General features: G+C 42.8%; 1 protein-coding gene across 1 annotated transcript; it reads left to right on the top strand.

Moving 5' to 3' along the window:
• The first annotated feature begins 122 nt into the window (after positions 1 to 122).
• On the top strand, positions 123 to 18975 carry STEEP1 (STING1 ER exit protein 1). Its single transcript, XM_037512023.2, has 7 exons — positions 123 to 297; positions 4316 to 4433; positions 12228 to 12269; positions 13649 to 13787; positions 14271 to 14360; positions 14953 to 15045; positions 16595 to 18975. Exons 1-7 carry the CDS (start codon positions 174 to 176, stop codon positions 16655 to 16657), a joined length of 669 nt encoding a protein of 222 aa, XP_037367920.1. The 5' UTR covers positions 123 to 173; the 3' UTR covers positions 16658 to 18975.
• The last annotated feature ends 1110 nt before the right edge of the window (positions 18976 to 20085 follow it).

A 20085-nucleotide genomic window follows, 5' to 3' on the forward strand; every position in this document is an offset into this window, starting at 1 on the left:
AGCCTCAGTGCGGCCCCGTGGATCTCAGCCTAATGGCACGGCCCGGAAGTTGACTTGACTACTACCGACACGTGACTGGCTTTACTGTAAGGAAGAGGTACGGCGCGCGTTTGTGACGTCATGCCCGCGCGACCCTGACTGTTGGTATTACGTTCTGGTTGCTCTTCAGCATCATGCCTAAAGTAGTGTCCCGTTCGGTGGTCTGCTCCGACACACGGGACCGGGAGGAATATGACGACGGCGAGAAGCCCCTTCACGTTTACTATTGTTTGTGCGGCCAGATGGTGCTGGTGCTGGGTGAGTAGCCGGCAAGTGGGGGGCGTCTGCTAGAGAGGGCGAATTTCCTCGGGCTGAGACTTGGAGCCACGCCCCTTGGAGGGCTGGTGGGCTTTTGCCCTCTCCTTCAGCATCCGCCCTCTCCCACTCGGCTCCACCGCGGGCATCTTTTCTGTTTTCTGGTTAACCTTATGACTCTGTGGCTAGAGTTTCCTGAAAACGAAATCCTTTTTCAGAAAAAAAAAAAACACGTTATCACACGTTATCGTCTCATTGACCACATTTAGAAACTTTGTAAGTATTCTGTTGGCTGCAAGGACGCTGTAATTGCTCTTATCTTAAACTCAAATAAAAACTGCCCTTAACTCTTCATCTCCCCCTCCCAGTTCTAACCCTATTTCTTTGCTGCTTTTATGGCAGAGCTTCTGAAGAGAGCTGCCTATTTGGCTTTTGCATGCTCACTTCCCATTGCCTCTTGACTTCACTTCAGGCAGTCTTTCTTTCCCACCCCACCGTCCAAGTTTACTCACTGAACGTGTTACAAGTTCAGTGGTCCATTTTAAATGCTCACTTTAATCTCCCTCTCAGTGCCGTTTGACGGACAACCATTTTATCTTTGAAACACTTTCATTGCATCCAAGACTCTACCTACACTCTCCTGATTTTACACTTACCTCAACTTTGTTGCTTTTCAGCATCTGGCTCCTTTTTCTGTCTCAGACTTTTAGGCATTGCAAGGCCCTGGGTCCCAGCCCCCTCAGCTATTCGCAGTCCGTACTCAGTTCCTATGTGATCACAACCATTCCCAAGCTTTAAATGCCACTTATATGCCAAAGACTCACAAGTGTTCATCTTTCACCTGCACCTTTCATCCAGCTCTACCTATTCAGCATCTCCACTTGGATGTCTAATGGGCATCTCAAGAGATCATGTTCAGAACCAGCTTCCCCTAGTCTCTCCATTGTTCCCCTCTGTCTTCCCTGTTGCAGTCAGCATTATTTGTCCGGTATCTGAGAATCATTCTTCTCTTTCAGACTTTATACATCTAGTCCATCAATAGATTCTGCACGTGCTTTCTTGAAAATCTATCCAGAGTCTGACTTTTTTTACCACCTCCATTTCTACCACTCTAGTGCAAGCCACCATCATCCTTCACCTGGATTGTCACAATAGTTTCTTGCTGTCCACGCTTTGTTCCCACTGTTTATTTTTCTCAAAGCAGACACCTGTTCCAAAACACCTTTCTCAAAACACCTGTTCCAAACTGGTGTTTTCTTGTAACACCAAGAATACAACAGAAGTCCATACCAAGACCCTGCACGATCAGATGTCCACTGCCTCCCAGACTTCATCTCCTGATACTTTCCCTTTTCTCATTGCACTCCAGCTGCTGTAGCCTTCTTGGTTTTTCTCCATATGTCAAAATGTTCCTGCCCCCAGGACCTTTGGGATTGCTATTTCTTCTGCCTGCAATGCTCTTCCCTCAGTGTTTCCTCACTTCATTCAGTTTTCTGATGAAATGTCATTTCCCTAGAAAACTCTTCCTTGACTACGTTATCTAAAATAGTCCCCTCTGTCACCCATTGTCCTTTTACCCTGCTTCTTCTTATTATCTAATTCACTTACCATTATCACTCACATATCGTTTTCTAAATCAGTTTCATTCTCTTCATATCCTGCTTGATTTTTTATTAGCACTTATCATTATCCAGGATCATATTATATAATTATTATTTTAAAATTTTCTGCCTCCTCTGCTAGTAACTGATATAAACTGTATCAGGGTAGGGACTTTGTTTTTTTTGTTAAGATTTATTATTATTATTATTTTTTAAAGATTTATTTATTTATTTATTTAATTTATTTTATTTATACAAGCACTGGGTACAGTCAGAAGCGCGGGAAGGTAAGAGAATTCACCAGAGCCAGAGCGGGGAGCAGAGCAGGCAGAAGGACCGAAGTGCACTGCTGAGGGGAGCAGCGGGCGGCAGGAGAGGTCTGCGCGCCATGCGGGACCCTCCTCCGGTGGCCGGGGAGCAGCCGGGGATCGAACAGGCGCCGCGGAGGCTGCGGGCCGCTTCGCAACCCAGCGCTCAACCGCTGCGCCACCAGGGAGGCCCAAGATTTATTATTTATTTATACAAGCACTGGGGTACAGACCAGAGGTGCGGGAGAGTGAGAGAATTCACCAGAGACAGAGCAGGGAGCAGAACAGGCAGAAGGACCAAAGTACACTGCTGAGGGGAGCAGTGGGCAAGACAGGAGAGGTCTGCCACACCAAATGGGAATCTCCCTGGCCGGCCAGGAATCAAACCTGCGCTACAGAGGTTGCGGACAGATTCACGGTGCTGCGCTTAACCCGCTGCACCACCGGGGAGGCCCCCTCCTTTGTTTTTTGCTGAATCTGCAGCACACTCTTTGAATTGTGCGTGGTACATAGAGGGTCCTTTTACATTTCCTGAGTAAGTGAGTTCTTCTTCGAAACACCTAGAGTTGGGTCTAAATTCTTGTTCTGCTTCTTAAATGCGTGGCAAATCTCTCGGCCTTTCTAAGCCTCAATTCCTCTTCTTTGAAGTAGGAATACTAAGTGTCTACTCTAACAGGACATTGTGAAGAGTAATGAGCCAGCATGCAAACTGCCTGGCGGTCTCTGATTGCCCTCTCCACCTCCTCCATTAATCTCAAATTACTTTGAGCACTTGACTTTCTCTGTGAGCCTTTAGGTACTTAATTTGGATTGTATCAATGTTGCATCTACTTTATAACTACGCCTAATTTGTTTCCTGTATGCTTTTATGTTAGAATCCCTCTTACTGGGATGGGTCATTTGCTTTCTATATATAGTATACCACCCAACCTCTCTCTCTCTTTCTAAACACTTATACATTTTCCCCACTGTCTTCATCATAGGTGTTGGAGCACATTTGATGGTCCCTTCTGATTTTTTTTAACATATTAAAAGGACAGGCTTATTAGGAAAGGAGAAAGAAAAAGAGAAGCAAAGAGGGGTATAGCTCAAGGATAGAGCATTTGACTGCAGAAAAAGAGAGGTACTTGCATAGTCACAGGTGGGCAGGAGAGCTGTATTTTTTTTCCCCAAGTTTTTTTTTTTAAGATTTATTTATTTATGCAGGGCCTCCCCTGGTGGCGCAGGCAGTTGAGCACAGCGCTGTGAAGCTGTCTGCAGCCTCTGTAGCACGGGTTTGATCCCAGCCGGCGGTGGAGATACCCACATGGCATGGCAGACCTCTCTTGTCTCACCTGCTGCTACCCTCAGCAGTGTATTTCGGTCAGTCTGCCTGTTCTGTTTCCCGCTCTGTCTCTGGTGAATCCTCTCACCCCCCTGCATCTCTGGCCTATACCCCGGTTCTTGTATGCATAAAGATGCTTTAAAGATTTATTTATTTATGCATACAAGAACTGGGGTACAGGCCAGATGTGCAGGGGGCTGAGAGGATTCATCAGAGACAGAGTGGGGAACAGAACAGGCAGACCGAGTGAAATACACTGCTGAGGGGAGCAGCGGGCGAGACAGGAGAGGTCTGCTGCGCCATGTGGGTTGCTCCCTGGCTGGCTGGGATCGAACTCGTGCTGCCGAGGCTGTGGATTGCTTCATAGTGCGGTGCTTAACCCCTTGCGCCACCAGGGAGGCCCAGGAGAGCTGTATTTTACCTGTCTCTTCTGATTCTAATGCATTATAACACCAACCAAGTGTATCATGATCACAGGCCTACTCAGAAAACTTGAATTTCAGTGCTGGGGCGGACTTTTGTGATAATATCTATATTTATCTTTCAAATAAGGAAAAAGACCCCCAAAGAGGAAGTGATTTGTCAAATATCACCAGGGTAGTAACAGAGCTGGGCTTAAAAATCTGGGTCTCAGGACACCTAGTCAGTTTTAGTTGGTAAGTTTAATAGACTTAAGTCTTGCAATTATGGTGGAAAGTTACAGTGCTGAGGGCCTGACTGAAAACTTCTGATTGCATGAGGATGTTTTTCAGTGGCTGTACTGACCAAATCTTTCTCTGTTCCTTCAGACTGTCAGTTAGAGAAACTGCCCATGAGGCCCCGGGATCGGTCCCGTGTGATTGATGCTGCCAAACATGCCCACAAGTTTTGTAATACAGAAGACGAGGAGACTATGTATCTTCGGAGGTAGGTGCCTGATGGTCTCTGTCTAGGATTTCCCTGTGTGTTAGGGCCTAGTTCTGAGGACTATAAATATCTAGTGTGGAATAAGCCATCCATTTGGATCCAGTGCATGTGGCATTTGTGGTGGTTCTCTAACTTCTGTTAATACAGCAACACCTTTGTTGTGCTTTGTTGAAGTGGTGCTGAAATGTGATTCTCTTGCCATTCAATAGCTGTAATTTGTCTTGTTTTTTGCAAGTAGAGTGAGTTCATTTAATCTGTAATCTCTTGGAACATACCATATGCCAGGCACTGAGCTAGGGACTGGAATTGAGAAGATGAGTCAGGTACTGTCCTGATGGTTAAAGAGCTATGGCTCAGTTCGGGAACAGGCTACCTGTTGTGACTGGATATGACAAAAATCGTGATGCGGTGACCAGAAGGCTACAGGAAATAGGAGTGGGCACTCTGCCTGAATGGTTGTCAGAAAAGGCACCAAAAGTTAGTGACATCTGTGTTTGGGCTTAAACTAGGATTTCTCCAACTAGGAGGGGGTGAGGAGCACTCCGGATGGAGGGACTATGGGAGCATTCAAAGCATCAAATAGGGTGTGCTTGAGAAATTTGAATAGTCCTTTGTGGCTAAAGCACAGGTTCCTGTATAAGAAGGGATTCTGGGGTGAGGACAGTAAAATATCCTGAAGTTGACAAATTTGGACTCTATCTGTAGACAATACTCATCTCTTTCAAGCAGGAGAGTGACATGCTTAGGTCTATTTTATTTTTTTTAAGATTTATTTATGCATAGTAGAACTGGGGTGTAGGCCAGAGGTATGGGGGATGAGAGGATTGACCATAGACAGTAGGGAGCAGAGCAGGTGGATTTACTGAAATACACTGCTGAGCGGAGCAGCGGGTGAGTCAGGAGAGGTCTGCTGCACCATGTGGGTTAGCTCCCTGGCTTGAGATTGAACTCAGGCTGCAGCGGTGATAGTGTGATAGCGCTGAGACTTAACCCTTAGGCCACCAGGGAGGCCTACTTAGATCTAGTTTAGATTTGGGAGTCTTTAATGTATGGGGAAATTGAAACCTGGGAAGGCACAATATTACACGAAAGTGTATGGGATAAGAGAAAAAGAGGACTGAAGATACAATCCTGGGCAACAGTGACATTTAAATAGCGGATTAAAGTAATTGGATCAGAACCAGGAAAACTTGGAGATGTGGAAAATGAAAGGAGAGGGTTTCAAGAAGGGAGAGTGAGTAGGGGAGGGTGGTGTTCAATAGGTGCCAGATGCCACCTCTTGACCTAGAGAGTTCAGTCTTAGGGAATTAAAAAGCCCATCCATTCATTCAGCAAATATTTCATTTCCCAGCTCCTTCTGTGTGTCAAGCACATTTCTGGAAGCCTGAGCTGTAACACTGTATTAGTTTCCTAGAGCTGCTGTCACAAAGTACCACAAAGCTGGTGGGTTAACTCAATGGAAATTAATTGTGTCAGAGTTCTGCACAGCTCCGGAGGCTGAAGTCTGAAATTAAGGTGTCAGTAAGGCCTTGCTGCCTCTGAATGTTGTAGGGGAGGATCAGTCCTTGCCTCTCCTAACCTCTGCTGGTGTTTGCTGACATTCCCAGGCATTCGCTGGCTTACAGATACGTCACTCCAGTCGCGTCCCTGCCATCACAGGGCCCTCTCCCTGTGTTTGTTTCTTTTCTTCTTATAAGTTACACTGAAATAAAGACACATTCTCCTCATCTACACAACCTCATCTTTAATAAAAAAATTTTGTTGAACCTTGTCCAATGACCCACTTTCCATTTTCTGAGGTTCATGGGTATGACTTTCTAAGGGTCACTATCCAACCTGCTACAACTAGTAAGCAAGCAAAGAGCCTGCCCTTACGGAGCTTATATTCTGGTGTTGAATTACAAAAAGCTACAGGTGGACATCTCACACTATTTATTTAAGAAACCAAACTAGTGTTACCCCACATGAATGAAAAGAGTTAGCAGCCACTGCTAGGTATCTGCTAGCACTGCTGTAACGAATGAGGCATCAAGCACCATTGTGACAACAGGACTTCTAGAATTGTGCAGCTGAAGAGAAAGTTGGTTATGTACACATACCACTGGGGTGCAAGTTATAGCATTTAAGAAGTTCACAAAGGAAGGTCTTTCAGGGAACATTGAGAAAACTGTACATTATGGTATATAGCAAGGTTTATAAAGAACATGCCCTATCTAAAGCTAATCAGTCTCTTGTGCTTTTTCTTCCTCTATGAACTCATTTTAAATAGTATCAGCTGCCTAACTTTAGGATCACTAAAATATTTATAGCATTGTATATCAAAATAGATTTATATACTATAACATACAAGTTATATACTTATATATAATATAATGACTATCCATATAATTATGATTATACAACAGTAGTGTGTGTGTGTGTGTGTATTCTGTATATATATATATATATATATATATATAATGTATGTCTTATGCAGTTAGTACAGAAAATAATCTAACAACACAAGCAGGCCTCAGCCTCCGATGGCATTATAAGGCACCTTTAGGAAACTGGTGACTGTTGGCTAAGTAGAAACCCTGGGATCCAATGGGCTTGATCCTGGAAGTGAGCCCACTTCAGACCTAGCCTTCGCCTCTGGCCACATGAGTCTTGGGCCACAGAATTCTTAGTTTACCAACAGGCACGGCAAACTTGCCTCTTGGCTGACATAGTTCCTGCTCTAATCGTGAGCAGTCTTTCCAAGGGCCCACTCTAGTGTGCTCCCTCCTGGCCAGGGTGGAATTTTGGTCTGCTCTTCCTTCCTCTTTATTCAGCTGACTATGGGAACACTGAGTATGGGAAAATCAGGCTGTCTGCCAACACGTGCTCTGGAGCTCATCCTGTTCTACTTCCAGGTCTTCCATTCTGATGTACCTCCCATTTGACACTGTTGTCCCCTAGGGTCCTCTTTCCCTCATTCACCACCTATCCCCCAGTGTAAATCCAGTGGGTGGTTTTCTGTGTCTGTCTTGACTGTGCCTCCCTTGATTCTCCTTCATTGCTTTCTGTGAAGCTGCTCTTGTGATTCTCCCACTCTTTCAGCCTTCTTGGTCTTTTGGAGTCTTCTGCCTGTCCCTTAAATGTTGATATTCCCCAGAGCTGTGACCTTGATTTTACCCTTTCTCTATACTCTTTTTCAACAGCCTTGCCACTTTTCATAGCATCAGTTACACTTGTATGCTGATGACTCACAAAATCTAAATCTGTATACATTTCTCTCTGTATATGTAACTGCCTGCTCTACCATTTAACCTGATGTTCTACCTCAGTTCCAGCATGACTAAGGCCAAAGTTATCATTGCTCTAGTGTTGAAAATACTACAGATTGGTTCACTCAGCTCCAGCCCCCTTCTGTATACTGGTATCTATAAAGTCAGGAACATATTCCTGCTCCCTTCCCCCAAAACACTAAGATTCTGAATGTGATTTAGCTTTTGCCAGTAAAAGGGATGGTAGGAGAATTTGTGTGAGGCTTCCAATGAAAACCCTTTTTACTCTTCTGCTTTTATTCCTGCCTACTTTTTGGAAAATGAATGTGATAATTGGAGTATCAAGAACCATCCCAGGACTGGGAAGGAAAGGCCACAAGAATTGCAGAGCTTTTGCCATGTTCTTCTTGGCTCTCCCATTGTTAGGAACCACCTTCCTATGGACCCCTTTTACTTGAGAATAGGCTCTTATGTTGATGGGTCTCTGTAAATGATCATCCAATCGCATTCCTTCTTTTCCTCCTTCTATGATGACATCACCATTAATACATAAGCTGAAGGCAGAAATTTGGGAGTCAGTCCTCTTTGTCTCATCCATCCCAGCCCCCACCAGCCCCTGTACACATCCAGTCACGTACCATGTCCTGTCCGTTCCACCTGCTAATCTCTCTTGTGACTGTCTCATGTCAGCACTGCTGCTCTCCCTTCATGCCCAGGACCCAAACTCTCTTGCTTGAGCCATTTATGTGGCCTCTTACCTGGTCTTTGCCTCTAGTTTTGCTCTCTGCCAATCTACTGCTGCTGCCTGAATGATATAAAATGCCTCAGATCTTTGGTGAGGCCAAAGGGCTCTTCTTTACCTCCAACAGTGCCTTTCATTTCTTCAAATGAAATTCTTATCCAGAAGTATAAACCAGGAAGCAGGAAACTGCTCTGATTGGGGAATAGTAGAGCCAGATTCACTAAGGACTCCTCTCCACCCTTACCTGATTTTATTTAAGGATCCTTGTGCACAGTTTTAGCAATCCTAGCTTCCAGGATAAAACTCAAGCCTGAAGAAAACTCTGTGATCTGGCCTTGGCCTGCCTGTTCATCTGCATCTCCTGGTACATCTTTATTTTTTTTTAAACAATAGACATTTATCATCTCATGTATTTCCTGTGGGTCCCAAATTCAAGACCAACTTAATTGGCTGGTTCTGGTCTCCTGAAGCAGCAGTGAAGATGCTGACTATGCGTACAGTCTCATTTGAAGTCTTGATTAGGGTTGGAGGTTCCACTTCCAGGGCGGCTTATGCTTATGGTTGGCAGCTGAGTGCTAACTAGTTGCTGATGAGAAGTTTTGGTTCCTCACCACAAGGTTCCATAGGGCTGCTTGGGCATCCTCACGGCATGGTAGCTGACTCCTACAGCATGACTAATTCGGATTAGTCATGACAGACATTAGCCAGACAGAAGCCACAATGTCTTTTGTGACCAAAACCCAGAAGTCACATATCATCATTTCTGCAGTGTTCTACTGGTGTCACTGCTCAGCCCGTTCATTGTGGGAAGGGACTACACAGGGGTGTAATAGCAGGGGGCAAGGATATTTGGGGACTGTCTCAGACTGGCCATCAAATCAGGAATAAGGTTTTGTTTTGTTTTCAGCCTTCCCTGTCTCTCATAGTCCTAGAGATTAAGGGCAGGAGAGAAAACCAACATCTATCTCACATAATCACTTCTTTCTAATCATACTTAAATGCTTTATCTCGTTCACATTAGAGTCTCAATGTCTCAATAAAATGAGCTTTTTCAGGACATGAAGCCTGAATCCTGAATGCCTTATACTTCTGAAGCCCTTAGGACATCTTGCTTGAATCTTGGCACACAGGAGTAGATTAATTTTTGTAAGCTTGACAAAATCCCTTTTATCCTTGGTATTTGAAGATTAACCCATTGGGAAATTCAGAGCCCCCTTTATTTGATATTTCTGTTTTGAAAGCCCAGTCTTAAAATAATACTGGCTGGTTTCAGGATTCTAGAAGTCAGTTGAATCTCTGCATTCAGACTTGGTACTCCCATCTCTGTGTTCTCTTTACATCACACACATTCCTCCATTTAAGAACTTACCTCCATTATTACAATTTTCCTCATTAAACTAAATTCTTTTTTTAAAGATTTATTTTTATTTATGGATATTTATGCATGAGGTACAGGCCAGAGGTGTGGGGGGTGAGAGGATTCACTAGAGACAGAGTGGGAACAGAACATACAGATCTATTGAAATACACTGCTGAGGGGAGCAGCAAGGGAGACAGGAGAGGTCTGCTGCGCCATGTGGGTAGCTCCCTGGCCGGGGATCAAACTCCTGCTGCAGTGGCTGCGGACAGCTTCATAGGTTGTGTCTTAACCCCTTGCACCACCAGGGAAGCCCCTAAACTAAATTCTTAATTCAACCAATATTTATCGCGTGTTTACTTTGTTTCCAGTGCTTTGCTCAGCTCTGGGGATAGAGTGGAGAGACTGTCAGGGGTGGTCTCCATGCTCTCTGATCTGATGGTCCTTGTAATCTAGTGGGATGACAGAAAAATAAAATAATTGGAAACTCATGAATGAAACAGAGAGCTCAATCAGAGACTCACATGAGAGCCTTTTGGAAAAAGTGGTCAGGGTTGGTCTGTATGACTAGATGGTATTTGAACTGAGAGCAAAAATGATGAGAACAGGGCATCTGTGACAAATCGGCAAGAAGAGCATTCTAGGCAAAGAAAAGAGCATGTGGGAAAGGAGGGGGAAGTGCTTGTTTGTCCAAAGAATAGAAGGAAGACTGGTGAGGCTAGTGTGTGCGGGCAGGGAGGGAATGCACGAGAAGGCAGGGGCCCAATGATGTGCTCAGCCAGTGTCTGGTAGGCGATGGAAGGAGTTGGATTTCATTCTAAGTGACTTGGAAGCTGTTCTTTGCCTCTATTTAGGGAAGGATTTGGAGTCAGATGGTAGTCGCAGCAGATTCTAGTGTAGGCAGTGGGAATTTTTATTTTAGATAAGAATTTAGAATGGGAAAGGCCTAGGTCTCGCACATGCACACAAACACACACAAGATCAGTATGACAAAATCTAAAATACACAAAAGTCTGAAATAGTTCTGTGGGGGGAAAAATCAAAGACAGATGTTAAACTGGGGAAGAAACATTTGCAAGTCTACTTAACAGAAAATTAAGACAACTTGGTAGATGAAGAGCGTGAACTGAAAGTTCACCAAAAAAGAAAGTACAGACTTCTGTTAAATGTATGAAGAGATACCTAACTTCACTCTTTAAAAAAAGAGATGCAAATCATGATATTCCATGTTTCACGTGTCAGATTGACAATAATGTACTTTAATAACAGTGTTGGTGAGTGTAGGGGAACAGGAACTCTCACATTTGTGGGAGTGTGGATTGGTTCACCTTCTCCACAGAGTAATTTGGCGACATTCATTAAAATTTTAAATGGACACCCTTCTAGGAATTTATCCAACAGGTAAAAGGCATTGTGGTTCATCCACACAAAGGAATACAGTGTATGCCTTTTAAAGAATGAAGCAGCTTATTATCAGTTGGTAGCTAAGGAACATATATTTATCTTTTAACCAAGAAATATTTTAAGTGAATGAAAAGGTAGAGAACAGTGTAAGTTATGCTTCATTTGTCTGAAAAGGGAAAGAAAATTATTTTTTTTATCTACCAATAAGGATTCTTTTCTCATGTGTTGATCAGCTATCTCTGGGAGGAACAGAAGAAAGCAGAGGCAGTATTTGCCTCTGGGGAAGTGAACTGAGTGGAGAAGCTATTTGTTTTTCATTTTATATTCTTATATATTCCATAATAGGCAATATGTATTGCTTATTGAAAATTTAAAGCCACACAAGAGGCCAGGAGCACCAGTCAGGAAGCTGTGACAGTAGTCCAGGAAGAGGTACTCGTGACCTGGGCTTACATGGTAGCAGGAATGTAGAGAAAAGTACTTGGGTTCATCATCTATTATTTTGGAGGTAATCCACAAGATCTGCTAATGAAGTAGATGAGAAGAATCAAGAATGAGTCCCAGGTTTCTGTTAGGTTTATGGGCAGGTGGAATTGAGTCTTTATCTAAGTGGTTATCTGAGGTGGTTATCTAAGACATTGTTGTTTGGAGTCTTGAGCTTGAAGGCCTGGACTTGACTTCAACCTACTCTACTCTGTGACCATGGACAAATTATGTAAATTGCTTTGTGCTTAGGGGCTTGTTGTAAGGATTAAATGAGTTAGTACATGTGCACATTGAAACACCAACTGGCACACTGAACACAGTAAAAGTAGCCCTGCCCACCTCCCCCACCCCCCGTCTCCCAGCAGGGAGATGCCTGACTCAGCCAATTTCGGTGGAAGGAAGAAATGCTGGAACTTTGAAAAATTAAGACTTGTTTAACCTGTCAGTTGATCTATGAAATGAAAATGTTTGACCTTTTTAGCATTTGAACAAATGAGATAGGTAGGTTATGAGCTTGGTTCATCTTTTTTTATTTTTAACTTCCATTTTCCTTGTAGGCCTGAAGGCATTGAACGACAATACAGGAAGAAGTGTGCAAAGTAAGTACTGGGTTTTTCCAAGCATAAGCAAGCAGAGGTTAAGTATTAGGACGAGAATGATTTGGCTACAATTCCCTGTTACGTCTTTATCCTTCTAATCTCAACAGCCTTCAGACTTCAGCTATATACCAATAAAAGCTGTCTATCCTAAGTATACAATTGGATGAATTTTGACAAAAGCATAGTCATGTGACATCACTGCTATCCTGATATGAATGTCCATCCCAGCACTCCACATGCCCCTTTTGACGGTTTTGCCTTTTCTAAAATTATATATACATTCTACAGATGTACCTTGTATGTCTAGTTTCTTTCACTTAGCATAAACTTCTGGGATTCATCCATGTATACTATTATGTATATCAGTAGTTTCCCTGTGCGGTTAAGTAGTATTCCAATTTAGCCATTTACCCACTGAAGGGCATTTGGATTGTTTCCAGCTTTGCTATTATAAACAAAGTTGCTATGTATCTTGTAGTATAGATTAGGTGGAAACGTGTGTTTTCTCTTGGAGTGGGATTGCTGGGTCATATGGTAAATGTAACACTGTGTAATTTAATCCAAGTCTAAGAGCCTTAGTTTAGAGATTATTATTTAAAGAAAAAATATATACATATATACAGATTTCCAGCTTTAGTCTGTTAATAGTAACAATTTTAAGCTATACTAAGTTCAGTGGTATTGATGTAACTAGTTATAGCTTGGCTCTCATAAGACTCAGGCTGAGTATTAAACAGAGAAGGTAGATAAGAAGGCATTTTAGTCTGGGGACACACTGGATTCATTAAATTGGTTTTATAATGTTTTATAGGTCTCCTTCATTGAGCTGAAAAAAAAATAGAATAAAAATGGCCAACCAAAAAACGTACAGCAATTATTACAGGGGTTAGATTGCCAGCCGCTGTATGGAGCCTTTACACTTCTCTTGATGCTGCAAAAACAAAATAGCACAAAACTAGCCCAAAGCCCCCATACTGGTTCCCAGGCTCCATGCCTTGGAAGAATGGTGGCAGTTTTGACTGGAAAGTAATCAGTCCAGGAGCCAGCATTTCCTCAACTTGTCTAATGATCAGAATCACTTGGGACACTGAGGAAAATGACTGATTCCCAGGCCTCACCACCCTCCTCTACTCTCCCCAAGATTTGCTGAATCAGGATCTTCTGGCGAGGGATGAGGGACGTAGGAATCTAATCAGCACTTTTAACAGGCTCACTCCATGATTCTTATCAAGTGGATTGGGAAAACTCCAGGAAGAGTTAATCATTCGTTTATGCCACAAATAAAAATATCTTCAGCATCTAAGCACACTGCCAGTCAAATTGGTATTTGGGGGATTTGGATCCAGAGGCTTCCCAGAGACTCACTCTGCTGTTTGTAGGTGTGGACTGCCTCTCTTCTACCAGTCCCAGCCGAAGAATGCACCCGTGACCTTCATTGTGGATGGAGCTGTGGTCAAGTTTGGCCAGGGTTTTGGGAAAACGAATATATATACTCAGAAACAAGAGCCTCCTAAAAAGGTGAGCACCACTGAAGGAGACAGATGCTTAATGCAGCTGCAGATGTAGTCCCAGATTGTTAAATAAGATTATGGAGTAACCCAAGTAAAAAAAGAAACAAAACAAAATTCTGGAGTACAAGAAACTGCCCTTTGTGACTGCATCCTTTGTTAAGAGAGTGCCATTTTGTATTTAAGCAGGGTTACCCGCTTGTGATTTCTATTCTGTGTGCTTTTTTTTTTCCCCTCCAGCTGCCTTATGAGTCAAATTAGAAACTGTGTGGTTTTTGTCACATTTATTTCCTTTGAAATTTCTTTTTCCATTGTGAATAATTAAAAATGGAAAGAATCAGTTAAGTTTTAAACATACCTTAGAAACCCTTGATGGCAAATGTTACAAAATATAATGCAAATAAAAACAGCGACCCTTTTAGATAGGCCATCCAGTCCCAAACGCACCCCCTGCATGCATACACACTCACTCATTCTATTCCTGTGACTCCAGGTGATGATGACCAAACGGACTAAAGACATGGGCAAGTTCAGCTCAGTCACTGTGTCTACTATTGATGAAGAGGAGGAGGAGATTGAGGCTGTAAGTGTGTCTACTCTCAGGGAAATTGGGTGGGTGCGGGGGGGAGCAAAGGGGATTCTAAGACTAGAGTATGGAGCAGCAGAACCCTAAGAAACTCTGCTCATGGACCTGCCTCTGCTAGTAAGAAGAAATATGACCCCAAGCTAGTTCCTACCCCGTATCTCAAGGCCTTCTGTAAAACAAGAGCCAGGGATTTGGGTTAGATCAATGATATTTTTTACATACTTTTGAAGTGCCTTAGGGACTAAATCCATCGTTCAGCTTCAGTTTAAAAATGATTGGGCTCAGTGACTCCTGTTCCCTTCTAGCCCAGCTCTGCTGGCTTGTGAGCCTGTCCTTGGCAGCAGCAGCAACTTCCTTTGTGGTGCTTCCCTCTGATGATGTCTGTGGAGTGATGTTATCTGTTATTTTAAAAATGGTTTTGGTGGAACTCTGAACTCTCCTGGATTATTGAAAAGATGAGAGTCGAAAGGGAAGAGAGTCTTGCCATTTCAGCAATAATTTCATAATTCGAGTAGGGTAAATGGCTACCGAAGGTCGTTGTTACTCGTTGGTGTGACTGCGGGTTTAAGGATTCTTCTTTACTCCCTAGAGGGAAGTTGCTGACTCTTATGCACAGAATGCCAAAGTGATTGAAAAACAGCTGGAGCGCAAAGGCATGAGCAAGAGGCGGCTACAGGAGCTGGTGAGTGGCCTGGGCTGACAAGGGGCTGGGCTTCACTGTCTGGATTTCTTGGTCTAGAAGATCCTCAGCAGGGGGAACATACCTCAGGAAGTCTGTGTAGGTTACTGGTGAAGTGGCCACCAGTTTCCAGCCCTGGGCTCTGACAGTGAGTGCACTTTGCCCTGGAGTAGTGACCACAAAATCTGGGCCCCGAATGCTTGTTAGCTCTCCCTAGCCTCTCCCTAGCCAGAGTGGTAGTTAATCTGCTTGTGGCCAAGGTGAAGAATTAACGATTGGACTTCAGGGTACAGTAGTACCAGGAACCTAGCTCTTTGTTGCTTCTTAAAGCTCTGCTAGGTCTGTCCTGCATTATTGAGGGGCTCCTTGGGAAGTACAAACATTTAAGTTTCGTGCTGCCTACACTTCTTTTTAGTAGTTTTTTTTAAAAATATTTATTTATTTATTTATACAAACACTGGGTACAGTCAGAAGCATAGGAGGGTGAGAGAATTCACCAGAGCCAGAGGGGAGAGCAGAGCAGGCAGAGGGACGAAGTACACTGCTGTGGGGAGCAGCGGGTGGCAGGAGAGGTGGCAGGAGAGGTCTGTGTGCCATGTGGGACCTTCGCTCGGTGGCCGGGGATCGAACCAGCACTGCAGAGGCTGCGGGCAGCTTCGCAACCCAGCGCTCAACCGCTGCGCCACTGGGGAGGCCCTTAGTAGTTTTTTTAAAAAATAATAGTCGCATTAAGATTGGACCTCACTGCACTGGTGCCTCCTCAAAAATTGTACCAGTGTAGTGTAGTGACTGGGAAGGCTCTTTTGCTGACAGAGGTGGTGGGTCTTGTGGGCCGTTTTCCCTCACTAGAGCAGTGCTGATCAAATTTTCTGAGGTGAAGGATGGGGGCTTTCTTCATTTTTAAAAATTTCCTATTTGTCAAGAACAGATTTGTAATTTATAAAATGAAATAAAACAAGATTTTGTTTCACTTATTAAGTTATTATTACTCTGTCAAATTGCTATAGAAGCTTCTAAATCCTAATTCTCAAATTTTGTATCTTGCATGAGCCAGTAACAAGCAGTTCACCACACAACATGAAGTAGCACTGTTCTAGATCAGCATTTTTTTTCCTGTTCTGCCGAGAATAGTATTCTAGGATAGCACAACACTGATCACCTTGCCCTTTGGGGTCCTGGGGCTGTGGGATAATTGCTGCACTCCTCACTACAGACCTCAGCCTTGTGTGCTCGCCCCATTTTGCCTACAGGCACTATCATTTTCTACGTGTGCCATATCATTGGAAAGCTTGGGAAGCAGTTGCTAGAGATTCAGAACCACTAGATTTAGAGCCACTATTCTAGTTTGAATACTAAATGAACATTAAGGGATAGAGTTTAGGCAGTAAGAATAAAGAAGGAAAATAAGGATTTATTTTTCTTTTATCTTTTTTTACATTTTAAAAGGAAAGGAAGAGACAGCGCTTGCACAGACACAAGCAGGCAGGGGGAAAAGCTAGGACAATAACAATTTCATGTCATGTATCAGTACATGTACTTTTCTTCCTCTTAGGCTGAACTGGAAGCCAAGAAAGCGAAAATGAAGGGGACCTTGATTGACAACCAGTTCAAATGATCATGACTGTTCTCTGAACTCAGATTAAAGCATTTAAATCAAGAAGAAAGAGAAATTACATTTTTTGTTTACGTGGACTAATTCTTTATTCCCAGCAGAAGGTTTTGCATCGTCTGCCATTGACTCTCCTACATGCAATGAGTTCTTTGAATCCATCTGACTGGCTTTTTAGATCTTTCTGTATATATAGGTCTTTGGTACTGTTTTTTTTTTGTCCATTTGATGGAAACTTCTTCATCTGTGTAGAAACTCTATGAATAGATCAGTGCTTGAATGTCTCTGGTTTCTAAGGTAGTGATTCTTATATCTTCTTTAGAGTTCATAAAATACTTAGACTTTTGAAAAAATATTTCACTGTGTCATAGAAAAAAGTGACTTGAATTGGGTTTAAAGTGGCAGCAAGCCAGATCCATGGAAGTGGCTGCCTCTCAGACTAGCAGGTATTGGCTATGGTTTGAATGTTTCTAATGTCAGCAAAAATCATAAGAAGCCAGAATCCACATAAAGCTTACTTTACTTCAAACATTAAAGCTCTGGGTAAGTGATTCTTTCTCAGAATTTCTACTTGAAAAAAGAAAAGCCAAATAGTATAAGGGGGTAGGATCACTCAGATCTGAGTGGTCATGGGGTCTCAGTAAGCAACCCAGGGGCCTACAATCCTGTCAGATAGCTTAGAGTGAGTACTGATTCCAGATGTGGGTGCTACATGGGTGGGAGATAGCATAGAGTAAGAAAAGATACTGAGATCAACAAAACTGTTGAGTATTTTTTACTTAATATTTACTTGTGTGTGAAGGAACAGTGAGCACAAGAACTCTGGTCTCTTCCTATAAGGATGCTGATCCCATCAGAAGGGCACCCTCATGACCTCAGCTAACCCATTATCTCCCAAAGGCCCACCTCCAAATGCCATCACATTGGGGGCCAGGGCTTCATTTCTGGAGTGAAAGGAGGGGGACACAGTTCAGCCCATAGCTTTATATAAGATGTTAATATTAGGGGAACCTGACAGAAGAGTACTATCTTTGAATAACTTCTGTAAACCTAAAATTATTAAAAGAGTTTTAAAGAATTTGGAAGGAAAAAAAAAAAAACCAAGCCAAGAAGTGTTAAAGGTGCCGATAGAGGAATTCAGATGATCAATCACAGAATCAGCTGGATCAAAATGAAGAGGGATGATGATGGAACTGAAATACTGGGGGAAAAAGGGAGGGTCAAGGATATATGAAGGTTATAAACAGGTTTAGTTTCACCATAAGTGATGCTGTTTGTTTTCCTGGAGTAATATAAAATATTAAAGGCTTAAGTGTAATGGACTGTGCTTTGCTAAATTTGAGTGAAAAAGAGGAAGTAGCCAGAGAAGTGCAGAAGCAGCAGCTGAATAAGATATTAACAAAATAAAAAGAGTTTTTTTAAAGGAGGTGGTCCACAGTCGTAAGGATCCCAAAGTGGTCAACAAGCTAGTTTTAAAAAATTTGTTCAGTCCTCCTAATAAAATTGTAAGTCTAAATGTAACCAACTACTACAGTGGCAACATTTTACAACATTTTTTTTACTATTTTGTCACACTTGGTAGTTTGCAAAAACAATCAAAAAAATAGAATAGGGCCTCCCCGGTGGCACAGCGGTTGAGCGCTGGGTTGCGAAGCTGCCCGCAGCCTCTGCAGCGCCAGTTCGATCCCCGGCCACCAGGCGAGGGTCCCACATGGTGCGCAGACCACTTCTGCCGCTCGCTGCTCCCCTCAGCAGTGTACTTCGTCTGCCTGTTATGCTCCCCGCTCTCACTCTGGTGAATTCTCTCACCCTCCCGCGCTTCTGACTGTACCCAGTGCTTGTATAAATGAATAAAATAAAATCTTTAAAAAAAAAATAGAATAAAGGGCCTCCTCCATGGCGCAGCAGTTGAGCGCTGTGTTGCCCGCAGCCTCTGCAGCACCGGTTTAATCCCAGGCCGCTGGGCGAGGGTCCCACATGGTGCGCAGACCTCTCCTGCCGCCCGCTGCTCCCCCCAGCAGTGTACTTTGTCCCTCTGTCTGCTCTGCCTTCCCCTCTGGCTCTGGTGAATTCTCTCACCCTCCTGTGCTTCTGACTGTACCCAGTGCTTGTATAAATAAAAAAATAGAATAAGTCCAAATTTTTTATATGGCTTTTTGTACTAACATGAAAAAACTGTTGCTAAAATGCTACTACTAAATAGAGAAATTATGTCATGTTATTTTAATAATTATTTCTATATGAAAAAGTATCGTGAACACATGCTGTTTGGTGTTAAGACAATGATTTTAATCTTTAAGATGAAATAAAATGTATAATTTGAACCAGATGTTGAAACAATTTATGATTAATATCTAAGGACAAATATTTCAGAAAATATGTAGAAAAGTAACTATAATTACTACAGGGGGTCCTTTATACAAGTGTTTTTATATTATACTTTGGCTTCTCAAAATGAAATTGTCATCTGTTCTCAATAACATTTTTTTTAATCCTGCAGGAGAAGCAATTTAGCATAGTTCTGTAGTCAGATTTCTGGCTTTATCATTTACTGGCTTTGGGATCTTGGGAAATATAAACTCTCAGAGTACTCATTTGTAAAATGAGGATGGTAATGATTAAACCTATCTCATAGGATTTACGTCATTACATACATTTACATCATCTCATTTACATTAAGATAATACCCATAAAGTGTTTTCCATAGTACCTGACACATAGTAAGTACTCAGTAAAAAACAGCTATTATTGTTCTTATTGCTGCTAAAAAAGTCATCACCCTTCAAATCTAAAAACAAAACAGGGTTAGTGGGGTTGACAGTATGCGAACAGCAACAATAGGAGGTTATGGTCAGAGAACAGAATGTTGATGTGGATGGCATCCAGGCTGTGGTCATGGGAGTTTGTGGCTAAAGTGGAGTGGAGGTAAAGGTCATTGTTTGGAGTTGAGGTCAGGGAATGTGAGGAGGTGATGGTTGGTCATCTTATTTGATGCTTAATCATCTCTCAGTAGGAGTACCCCTAAAAGAGGTAGAGAAGAATACTCAGTCGCAGGTACCTCGTAGGATACAGGAAAATAAAGGGGAAAATAGTAACAGCCCTACATAGGGCTTTCCCCAGGACCCCCGCCCCTCATTCTCCCATTCTTGCTAGCTTCCATCTACCCCCACTCCAGCCTACCTCCCCTTCTGAATAAGAAAATCAGGAAAGAAAAGCAAAGGAAAATGCCCTATTATCTCCCTACTATCTCTCAGCAGCACCTCACACACACACCTTGGGCACATACTAGGTGCAACCCACTGTAGATAATACAAAGAAGTTAAAATGCTCTTCTTGCTCCAACACCTTATAATACAGGTGAACAGATAAAAACATAGTACATGAAACAGTGTGACCTGACACCATACTGTATTTGTCTTTTTGTGACAGACATA

This window comes from Talpa occidentalis, unplaced genomic scaffold (genome assembly GCF_014898055.3).
Source record: "Talpa occidentalis isolate TD23 unplaced genomic scaffold, MPIMG_talOcc4v2.1 talOcc4.15, whole genome shotgun sequence".
NCBI classification, from domain to species: domain Eukaryota; kingdom Metazoa; phylum Chordata; class Mammalia; order Eulipotyphla; family Talpidae; genus Talpa; species Talpa occidentalis.